Source organism: Ursus americanus, chromosome 33, assembly GCF_024610735.1.
Source record: "Ursus americanus isolate L20-20 chromosome 33, mUrsAme1.1.p, whole genome shotgun sequence".
Taxonomy (NCBI): Eukaryota; Metazoa; Chordata; class Mammalia; order Carnivora; family Ursidae; genus Ursus; species Ursus americanus.
This window is the reverse complement of record NC_142159.1, coordinates 30460975-30471805: the sequence shown is the minus strand read 5'-3', so window position 1 is coordinate 30471805 and position 10831 is coordinate 30460975. Positions and strand designations below refer to the sequence as shown.

At 59.2% G+C, this 10831-nt stretch overlaps 1 protein-coding gene across 1 annotated transcript; it reads right to left on the bottom strand.

Annotated features, from left to right (window-relative positions):
* Positions 1 to 7502: 7502 nt before the first annotated feature.
* HES4 (hes family bHLH transcription factor 4) lies at positions 7503 to 8818 on the bottom strand. The gene is made up of 4 exons (XM_045798272.2): positions 8539 to 8818; positions 8357 to 8452; positions 8168 to 8255; positions 7503 to 8059 (listed from the first exon to the last, which is right to left on the bottom strand). Exons 1-4 carry the CDS (start codon positions 8644 to 8646, stop codon positions 7674 to 7676), a joined length of 678 nt encoding a protein of 225 aa, XP_045654228.1. The 5' UTR covers positions 8647 to 8818; the 3' UTR covers positions 7503 to 7673.
* Positions 8819 to 10831: the final 2013 nt, after the last annotated feature.

Genomic DNA, 10831 nt, shown 5'->3' with positions numbered 1-10831 from the left:
GGCCTCCCCGTCCCTGCAGTCCCGGCCCGAACACCGTCTGCTGGCAGTCAGCTGGGGCGGTACAGGGCTCACTTCATTTGTTTTCCACTTCTCAGGACCACTGTCTTTCACGCCTGCTATTTCATACATTTTGTGTTTTAGTTGTTTTAGGCAGGAGGGTAAATCTGGTCCCTGCCACTCCGTCTGTGGTGGAATTAATTGTCACCATGCAGATTATTTCTTTTACTTAATTCCTTCAACCACACAGCACTAGAGGTAAGTAGTATTACTAATACTATTTTACATTTGAGATTTTGCGACTTGCCCAAGGTCACACAACTCAGTGACAGCAGAAATAAAATTCAATCCCAGTCCGTGCTAGAAGCCTTCCCTGAACCACTCCTGCGCTGACAAGATCTCGAGGGGGTGCCCAACACAGGAGCCCCACGTGGAGATCGTGGATGTAGGGTGCGCGTCTGCGGCCTTCCCAAACACAGGGCAGACTGAAGGAAGTTCAGAGACACGGGAGAGAAGGTGGAGTCTGTCTTTGTGGGAGAGGCCCTGGCCGCCCCTGAGGGAGTTCTCTATCTGTGTCGGACCCAGACCCTCTCTCTGACCATGGGATTGTGTGTCTCTGGCTCTGTGTGTGTCCTCACTTATCTGCCCAGGTGGAGCTGACTTCTAGGTGGGACAGTTCCTGGAAGCGCAGAGACTGCGAACTGCTTCCCTCCCCATTCTCTTCTCCAAACTTGCCCCAATGCCACACTGCAAGCCTGAGGGGACTGTGCACCCTGGACTCCAGTGGATGGCAGCCGAGAAACCTACAACCTGGTCACACGCGCACTCACAGTCGCAGCCATGGGCCCTGTAGTTACAGCTGCCAGCTCCAAGAGCTTCTTGGGGACTGGAACATTCCAGCACTATCTCATTCTCCCAAGTTCCAGGCTGGGGTGGCCCAGACATTCCACAGAGCTCTGAGCTCATGCTGGGCACGTAGGTCTCCCCACCCAGGAGGAAGCTGCCTCGCTGCATTTGTGCAGGAGGTCAAACCTGAGGCTGAGGCTGAGGCTCACAGGTGGGGTGGGCGGTTATTTGAAGGAGCCCTCAGGCTCCACACCCCCAGCTGTCTGTGCATGTACGCCAGGGAGGGTCCCCATGTGTCCATCCAGGGAGAGTCCCCTGTGTGCCCTGGTGCCAGGGAGCAGCCACATACACAGAGGAGGGTCAGCCTAGACACCTGAAGCTTAGCTTCTGCCCCCCAGAGGGACACGTATTTGCCCTGTGACTTCTGGAAAGTCAACAACGGCCTCCTGCCACCAATCTACTTGGTAACAGTAAGCTCTGGCGTTTTAGTCCTTTGGGGTTACTGTAACAAAATATCATAGACTGAGAGGCTCATTTCTCACAGTTCTGGAGGCTGAAGTCTGGGATCAGGGCGCCAGCAGGCTCTGATTTGGGCGAGGACCCTCTTCCAGCTTGTGGACTGTCACCCTCTGTCTCGTTACCTGGTGGAGAGTGAGTGCACGTTCACACGCCTGTGTCCCTTTCACAAGGACACGAATCCCATCCCATTACTGAGGGCAATCACCTCCAAAAGGCCCCTTTCCTAACGCCATCACCTTGAGGGGTAGGTTTCAACATATGAATGGGGGGGGGTTGTTCAGTCCAGAGCACCTGGTCTCTGCTCAGGAAAAGTCTGACCAAAGATTGCCAGCTCTAAGTGGGCAGACTGGTCAGCTCAGATTCCGGTGGTGACCCACCCCTCTCAATTTTGCACACCATATCCCTAAAGACACATTCGTGGAGCTTTTTCTCTTTCCCTAAAGCTGAACAGGAGAAAAGGAAATTGCTTGCTCACACCACCCGACGATGGCCTTTCATTCAGAGCCAGTCTCTGAACGCAGAGAAAGAAGCAAGCCGGAGCTCACAGAACACTTTCCTGGCCCTGGGCTGCCAGGAGAGCTGAGGTCCATGGTATCGCGGGACCTGGGGCCTCGAAGAACAATGAGAAGGCAGGCTCAGGAGCCCAGTCAGCCCCCAGCCCTCTGGGTGTGAGTGTTTGGTGCAGGCAGTGGTCAGCTGGTAAGCTGGGAGGGGAGAGTGGGGGCTGGGGGAGGACAGTGTCGCCTCCCTACCCCCAGAGGCTGCTGACCTCTCCCTCACTGTGCTGGGGGGATCCAGTGTGACAGCAGGGGCAGAGCTGGAGAAGCCCTCCTCTCCACACATCTGGTTGGTAGAGCAGCTGCAGGAAGGCTCCCCCTTCCCGGCCCACTATGTGGGTAAAGACGGGAGGGCCGGGGTGGGCTGTGGGTGAGGACGGGAGGGCCGGGGTGGTATGCTCCTGCAGGTTCAGTTGTGCGCACCCCCCTTGCAGCAAGGTCAGCGGTTGATGAGGGCCAAGCACAGGGCTCCAGCCTTCCAGCCCTGACTTCCTACTCATTGCTGAGCTCCTTCCTCCCCACACAGACATTGGGACTCCTCAGTCACGGTGGAGGCCCAGGAGAGAAGCCCAAAGTTACCGGGCGGGGGTCAGGGTCAGGTGGGTCCCCCGGAGGACACACCTTTGAAGCAGCAGCTGCAGGTACTTTTTGGTAACCGTGCTTACCAGGCTGCAGAAAGAGTCTGTGCGCCCCAGCCAGGAGCAGGCCGTGTGGCCCAGGAGTTTCACAGTGCCTGTGCTGTGGATGACGGGGCCTGCTGAGGCCAGGCCCACCCGGGGTGGTCGTTCTTTGGCTCTCAACAGCAAGCGTCTCTCACACCTGTCCTTGTTGGAAACCTGAAGCCTGTGACTCCCCAACCCCATGCTCTGATGCAGGGTGCCCTATCAGTTACTGCCCCAGAAATGACCCCAGCTCTGCCTGGCTCCCTCAAGGGTGGACCTGGACTGTGGCTGGTCAGCACCACGGCGCCTGTCCCTGCACCCATCCAGTTGCGGCTTGTTCGGAACCTGTCTCCAGGTCACAGTCAGGCCAGTCCACTCTCTGCTTATGACGATAGTTGCAGGGACTATTTCTGGGGTTACTCTCACCACGAGTGCAGTCCTCACCCCACCCAACCTCTTCCACAATCCCATCGTCAGGAAGGCAGGTGGGGTGACGGCTGGGCGGCCGGGGTACATTAGGTGTTTGTTGCTCGTTGTGTAAGTTTTACAACTTAAATTGCAATTGTTCTCACAGCAAACTGACCTCAAGTTTAGCAGCTTAAAATGACCCACGCTGCTTATCTCACACCGTTTCTGAGAGAGAAATCCAGGAGCTGCTCAGCTGGGTGGTTCTGGCTCGGGACGTCTCCTGCAGTTGCTGTCAAGACATTGACAGTGCCGGGACCTCATCCGGAGCCTCCAGGACTTGGAGCCTCTACTGCTAACCTCACTCTCACTCGGGTCCACACTCTGTTGGCCTCTCCATAGTGAAGGACAGCTGGCCTCCCCCAGAGCTGTTGGCCTCTCCATAGTGAAGGACAGCTGGCCTCCCCCAGAGTGAATGATGTCACAGAGACAGACACGGCAAGACGTACTTGCAAACTAACATCAGAGAGACATCACACCACTTCTCAGGGCCCGGTCGGTCACGCGAGCCAACCTCAGCACATCACAAGGCTGCAAACCAGGAGGGGGATCGCTGGTGGCCTTCTAGGAAGCTGTCGACCCCAGGGCCTGTTTCCTTGACCATGGTACATCCCAGAATGGATGCAGTCCCCGGGGCTCTAGGGAGCGGACACAGAGCAGCCAGGCACAGCTGTGGGACCCTTTAGGTCCAGCTTCCCGCTCTGGAAAGCTTGCCAGCTGATGGAAGGAGGCTGCTGAGGCCTGGAGATAACCAAGGGACCACTGGAGCTTTGGTGGGGGAGCTAAGGCCTCACCTCTCACAAACCAGGGCTCCGAACAGCCCAGTCCCTCCCCACTCTGAATTTCCAACTGACCGCAGTTTCATGGGCCGACTTCTGTCACCATAGGGATGGACTCTTTCTCCAAATTTCTAACACCCACGATTTGTTGTCATTGTTCAGTCCCTAAGCCCTGGCCCCACAGGCAGATGGAACACAGGGATCCCACATCCAGAGGGACAGTTCTGCTGACCGTGCACATGAATTTAGCAAACATTTATTGGCTCTTGGTCTTTGCCAGGAACTGGACTGGAAGGAGACCCCAGATACCCAATGAGACTCCTCCTGGTGGCGGAGGGAAAAGATCAGCCTTCTAGCCTCCTTCTCCCCAGGAGGAGGTCCAGGTTCCTCCCCCACCCCTACCACATAGCCTTGCCAGGAGAAGGTGTTTCGTCTATTATTCAGCAGGAAGTGTCTGCAAGACAAAAGCCAAGATAAAAATAGCTGGGTGGGTGGGTGGCTAGGTCAGGGACAGGGAAATAACCAGGAGCCCATCTTGGGGCAGTGAAGGAAGGGGATGGAGCAGGAAATGGGTGGAAGAGTGGGGAGCGTAGGAAGGAGAATCCCTGGTGTGAGGGGGATTACTCCACGTTTTAGGCCATAACTCCCCCCACTGAGGCCTGTAGAAAAGCACTTGATGGGGTCCACTGGACTGGGCAGGTGTCCAGGCCCGGTGTGGGGAAGGGTGGGCTTCCTTCTACAGCTGGAGGCAAGGATGCTGGGTTTTTTTTGTTTGTTTTTGTTTTTTTAAGATTTTATTTGACAGAGAGAGCAAGAGAGCACAAGCAGGGGGAGCAGCACGGGCAGAGGGAGAAGATGACTCCCCGCTGAGCAGGGAGCCCGATGAGGGACTCGATCCCAGAACTCCAGGATCATGACCTGAGCTAAACACAGACATTAAACCATTTGAGCCCTGCGGACACGGAGGATGCTGTTCTTAGGAACCAAGTGCCCTCAGCTGCTGGGAAGGGGCAGCCCCCCCCCCACCACCACCCCCCCACCCACCGAACGCCCCAAGTCAGGGGTCGCGGAGTTTGCTTGTCCCTCCGCCCCCTCCCACACCCATACGTGCACACTCTCTCTCTCTCAAATACATAAAATAAAATCTTTAAAAAAAAAAAAAGAATGACACCCCTCTCAGCCATGAAAAAGAATGAAATTTTGCCATTTATGACAACATGGATGGACCTAGAAGGTATTATGCTAATTGAAATAATTCAGACAGAAGATAAATACCATACGCTTTCACTTACATGTGGAATCTGTTAAACAAGACAAACGAACAAACAAAAATACTTGTGGAGCGCCCGGCTGGCTCAGTAGAGCACACGACTCTAGATCTCAGGGTTGTGAGTTCGAGCCCCATGCTGGGTGTAGAGATTACTTAAAAATAAAATCTTAAAAAAAACCACTCCTAAGTACAGAGAACTGGTCGTTCTCAGAGGAAAGGTGGATGGGAATGGGTGAAACAGGCAAAGGGGATTAGGAGGTACAAATTTCCAGGTATATAATAAATAAGTCACAGAGATGGAAAGTACAGAATAGGGTATATGGTCAATACTACTACGATAATTCTGTACCCTGACAGACGACGACTGCTCTTGTGGTGCTGAGCACTGTCTCGCGTAGGCAATTGTCAAATCACCGTATTGTGCACCTGAGATTAAAGGAACACTGTACGTCGACTGCACTTCAAAACCCTTCCCAAACCTCCTGACTCCGTCTTTCATTCAGTTAATCAGGTCAGTCCGCATCGAGCTGTTCCCAGCAGGTGCTGGGGACAAAGTGAATGACACAGACGTGGCCTTAGCCTCTGGAGCCCACGGAGCCTGGGGTGGCTGCCTCCAGTGGGCAAGTGGGGAGAGAATTCCAGCGGGGAGGCTGAGTTCAAACAGAGAGCAGGAGCAGCCTGCCTGTCTGAGGAACTGTGTGTGGTTCCCCACAGAGCCTGAAAGGTCCTTGGGGGGTCCTCACTCCAAAGCTCCCTTTGGCAACAGTGTTGAGAAGAGATTACCAGAAATAGGAAGTAAAATGTGGCATGGGAGTGGGGGTGGGAAGGACAGGAAGTAAGGCAGGGAGGGAATGGGAGGCCAGGAATCTGGTCTAGAGTTATCACTACCCTCCCACAGGAGGAGGAAGCTCATCATGGCCCAAGTTCCAGGGGATTTCTCCAGGTGGCCCTTTTTCCTTTGGCCACACAGGTAGGGAGGTCCCTCTTCTTCCTGCAGGATGTGTGGGCCCCAGCCTTATACAGACCCTAACCACCCCCCTACCCCCCCAGGCTTCACATCCCAAAGCACCACCCCCCAGCTTCAGCACTAGACCCTGTGCTAGTCTCCTGCCCAAGAGGGCTTCCCAGGCATGATCAACTATTCCTCTCCCCATAGTCCTGCGGATGCCGCAGCTCTGAAGGGAGAGGAACCACCTTGAAGCTCCCCCAGGGCCAGGATCACCAAGTGTGCAATGTTCAAGGGTACAGTACCTGGCCCATGTAGCTGCCACCATCTGGGATCACTGACCCAGGCCCTTGACTCTTGGGGAGGTGGACAAGGAAACCAGAGGACAGGGGGTGACTGGCTTGGTGGGGATTTGGGGGTCCCTGCTGGGTAAGCACGGCTGAGTGCAGGAGAGCCCAGGTGAATCCTGCTTGTGACACAGCCAAGGAGCCACTGGAGGAGAAGCAGGCTAACCTCCAGCAGTGACTCACCCTCTTTCTCCTTGATGGGCCCTGGCCAGGCAGGCGGCCGGCAACCATCTGATGAACTCAGCTGCATTTGGGAAATGAGTGTTAGCTCAACCTCACATGGGCTCAGGATGAGATGCTCCAGTCTCGGCTTGTATGACTCAGATCACCCCCTCATTGCAACTGGAGCACAGCCCCCAGCAGCAGCTCAGGGAGACCTAGGACCGCAGGACAGTGACTCAGGGCTGATGTCCAATGCTGCCTAGCATTCCTGGCCAGGGCTATCAGGCTGACACAGCAGGTGCTCAGAACAGAGGCATGGGCAGGACCACCGTCCAAGTCTTTTCCCACTGTGGGGGAGACCTCCCCTCCCAGGGTCCACAGCAGGACTGGACTCTGGTGGGAGAGTACCCGTCCAACCCTGACACTGAGTGCTCTTGGCAAGCCTTGCCCCAGTTCCTGTCCTTAGGACTCAGTCACCCTCTCCTGATGGCACTCCTCCCCTGGCCAGACACTGGCCTGGGGCAGGCTCAGTCCAGGCAGCTTTGCAGTTGACCCATGAGAACAAAGTAGGGAGTGGACCAAGCCAGAACTGAAGCTTCAGGGCGTGATCACCTCCCGCCACAGCTCAGCCGCCCAGGACAAGAGTGTGACAATGTCTCCACCTTCCAAGGTCCACAGGAGTGGGACTGCGGTAAGGTACCTTAAAAAACAAACAAACAAAAAATCCTTGCGCAGTGATGCCGCCAAACTGGTTTCCGACACTGGGTTGCGTTGTGGAAAATGCGGTGACTGTCACTTTGCCGAGTGGCTTCTCACGTCCCCCACACTCCCGGGAGGGAGTGCACGGATGCGGGCACACCGGCCCAGCCTTGGGGTACACAGCCTGGGGAAGGGCCACCCGCAGTCCCGCCCCTGAAGTCAGGACGAAGCAACCAGCAGACACCCCCCCCCACCCCCCACCCCCCCACCCCCCCGGCAAAACGCTAGACTGGAGTCTTCACAAAGACAAAAAAAGATCAAACTCTCTCGACGCGGCCTCGGGAAACAAGTATTCTCCGGTACACTCAGAGGCCACGGCCCTAGAACGGGGTGCAGCCTCCGCCACAGTCTGAGGGTCGAGGCCTCACCGCAGCCACGGCCTCCAGGGCGCGCCCCGGTTCCGCAGCGTCGCCCTAGGGACGTTGGGGGGCGCCCCAGTCAGGCCCGGAGGGAGCCGCTGCGCGAATGCGGACCCAGCGCGCAGCAGGGGGAAGGGGCGGTCGAATGCCAGGAGCGGCGCGCAACCGGCGTAGACCTCGGGCGCCCGGGCCTCCGCAGCGGGGGGCGGTGGAGCCGGGCGGCGCGAGGGCCCCAGCTGGCCCAGGCAGGCCGCCAGGTGGCCAAGCAGGCGAGAACGCACGTCGGCCGGGACGCCCTCGCAGCCGGCCAAGAAGCGATTCACCTCCGCTAGACACTCGTTGAAGCCGGCGCGGTACTTGCCCAGGACGGCAGGGTCAGCGCTGAGCGCGGCTGCGGGGGCGGCAGGAGACGGGCGGTCGGTTCCCGCCGCGGTGGTCCCGCGCGGCTCCCCGTCAGCTCCGCGCCGCCCCCCGCACGCCGCGGCTGCCCGCGCCTCACCTGTCACCTGCACTCGCCGCAGGCTCTGCAGGTGCCTCACCGTCATCTCCAGGATGTCTGCTTTCTCCAGCTTCGAATGGCGGGAGCTCTGGGGGTAGGGCGGGCGTGGGAGGCTTGCAGCCCAGTAGCGCCAAGACTTCCGAGCTCCGCACCTCCGCCCCTCGATCTCACCTCCCGACCCCGACTTACATCCTTCCTGAAGGCGTCCAGGATGAGGGTCTTGAGCTGCGAGAGGCTTTCGTTGATGCGCGCTCGGCGCCGCTTCTCCATGACCGGCTTGGAAGACTGTGGGTCGGGCTGTGGCTGAGTCCCGCGTCCGTCCGTCCGTCCCGCCCCCACGCCTCCCAACCCACGCCCCGCCAGGTCCCCACCTTTCGGTGCTCCGCCGCGCTTCGGGGCTTATTCGGGGTTCCGTTGGCGCTGGCCGGCGCTCCTGCCAGCGGCGAGGCTCTCGGCTTCCCTGGGGTGTCCGCAGGCATGGTGCGCCCCCGCGCCTCCGGAGCCAGGCGGAGGGCGCCGCCAGGGGCTGGCGGGCGCGTGGCGTCCCGTGCTCTTCTCCGTCGGGTCCCGGGCTGCAGGCCGGCGCGAAGAGATCCCGGGCGCTCGGCTATTTAAGGCGGCGCGGCCGCAGGGTGTGTGAACCCGGCTCGGCCTTCTTTCCCACACTCTCGCCGGCCAATGAGAGGCTGCGCTCCGCCCGCCCGCCCCCCGCCCTGCGTCGGCCGCCCACCCGGCCTGCCGCCCCCGCCAAATGTCGGGCACGCCTAGGCTCCCGGCCCACCAGCCCGGCCCGCGACAAAGGCAAGCGGCGGCCCCGGCCCGCGCCCGCCTCTAGCTACGCCGGGACGGAGCGGGAAGATCGCCGGCCCCTCCTCGCGGCCGCGTCCCGCGCCGTGTGCCAGGACCCGGCCTCTTCGGGCTGCCCGGGGCGGCGAATCTCCCGGGCTGGGCGCGAGGCTCCAGTTCAGCCCCGCGGGGCCCCGGGTGGGGATGGGGCGCAGAGTTCGCGGCAGGAACTCTGAAAGCACAAGTCGCAAGGGGAAATGGGTCAGGCGCCCCTGAGGAGTAGGCGAGCCTCGGCCCACGTGCCCCTTCCGTTTTCCTCCGCCATTCCGGGTCCCCGCCCGGGGCCAAGGGTCTCTGCACAGCCTCATCTGACCCGCCGCGTGCTCAGAGTCCCAGGACCCCCACCGCCCGCTCACGTAATCAAGGCCTGTTGAACGGCGAACGTGGAACACCAGCCGCTGGGCAGGAGAGAGGTCGGCTGGCTGAAGTCGAGGCAGGCAGGGTGGCGTCACAGGACAATTAAATGATGGCATAAAACGACGAGGGTGATATTGCAGGACAGGTGGGGTGATGTCACCGATGAGCAGAAAGATGTCATTGGCCGGGCTGGCAACGCCCCCCGATAATCAGGTGACATCTCAGGGTGAAGGTCGGTGAGGGTACAAGCCAGATGAGGGGATGCCTTGGGGCTGGTGATGTCACACTCCTAGATTATGCAACAGCCGGCGAACCACCAACGAAGTAGGGCTCACAAAAAACTGGGGAGCAATTGTTAAAATCTTTGTTTCAAAGTGGCATAGTGGCAGAAACAAGACTCTATTATTTTCCTGTTCGATATTGCTTTCATCTAGAATTATGTCGCACGGCCAGTCTTTTGAGCACTCCCGGTGCCCAGTCCACGGTGGCCTGGCAGCGGTGTGGTACCCATCCCATTGACATTTCCGGAGGCCCACTGTGGGCCTGGCCAGCTGCTGGGGCTTCTAATCCGGTGTCGGAGGAGATGGCAAGCAAAAACAATCGTTCTGTTATAACAGAGAAATGGGTGGGCTGCTGGGGGAGAGGAAACTCTTCTTTTGACCAGGTGTCCGGAAGTCTTCTCCGCGGGGGGATCTTCTGGGGAGAAGGCAGCTCTGCAAGGCCCCAGGGGGAGGGAATGGCATCCCCAGGATGGGAAAGGGGCCACAGGGGCCACAGGGGCCACAGGGGCCGAGGGAGAAGGGGAAGGGACAGGCAGAGGCACAGGGACATAGAGGCTTCTGGTCCCAGGAGAGGTCTGGGAGAGCCTTGGGGGCTTCTCTGAGCAATGGAGTGAGCAGAATGGCGAGCCGCGAAGGGTCAGCTCAACTGCTGTGGGTCTGCATAGTGGGTGTCGGCAGCTGACCCCTGTCCCAACGCCCATTTCAGGGTCCCACTCTGGGCTGCCTTTCCTTTCTGAGGCTGATTCTACTCTAGTGTCAAGCAAAGTTCGCGCCTGCCCTCCACCGACGGCCCCCCTGTCTGCCCGGGGCACTGGGCGGGGCAGGGGCAGCTCGGGTTCTCCCCACCACACAATCGCTTCTGCACAGGCACCTAGAGGAGACTACCTGTTTTTCCCCTTTCCCGCCTAGAGGAGCGCGCTGGAGCGGAGGGGCGTTGGGAAGCTGCTGGGGTCAGGCCGAAATCTGAGGAGGGTCTACTTCTAGCACAAAAAGCCTTGAGAGCGCTGATTGCTCGGGTGCAGGGGCGGCTGGAACCAGCCCTGCTGTCGAGGAGGTCGCCATGACTGCGGAGGACAGAAGCCCGCGAGCGCCCCCAGTGGCCGCTGGAGACGCCGCCTCCTCCTGGGAGTCGTCTGGGGAGCGCCGCGGGGGGGGGGGGGGGACCCCGTGTTCCTGGGCT

Coding starts and splice junctions, on each gene's coding strand:
- HES4 (XM_045798272.2), bottom strand. CDS start 8,646: ATGCCTGCGGACACCCCAGGGAAGCCGAGAGCCTCGCCGCTGGCAGGA. Junction 8,453..8,538: donor GCGCGGCGGAGCACCGAAAG/GTGGGGACCTGG, acceptor CCCGACCCACAG/TCTTCCAAGCCGGTCATGGA. Junction 8,060..8,167: donor GCGGCGAGTGCAGGTGACAG/GTGAGGCGCGGG, acceptor CCGCCCCCGCAG/CCGCGCTCAGCGCTGACCCT.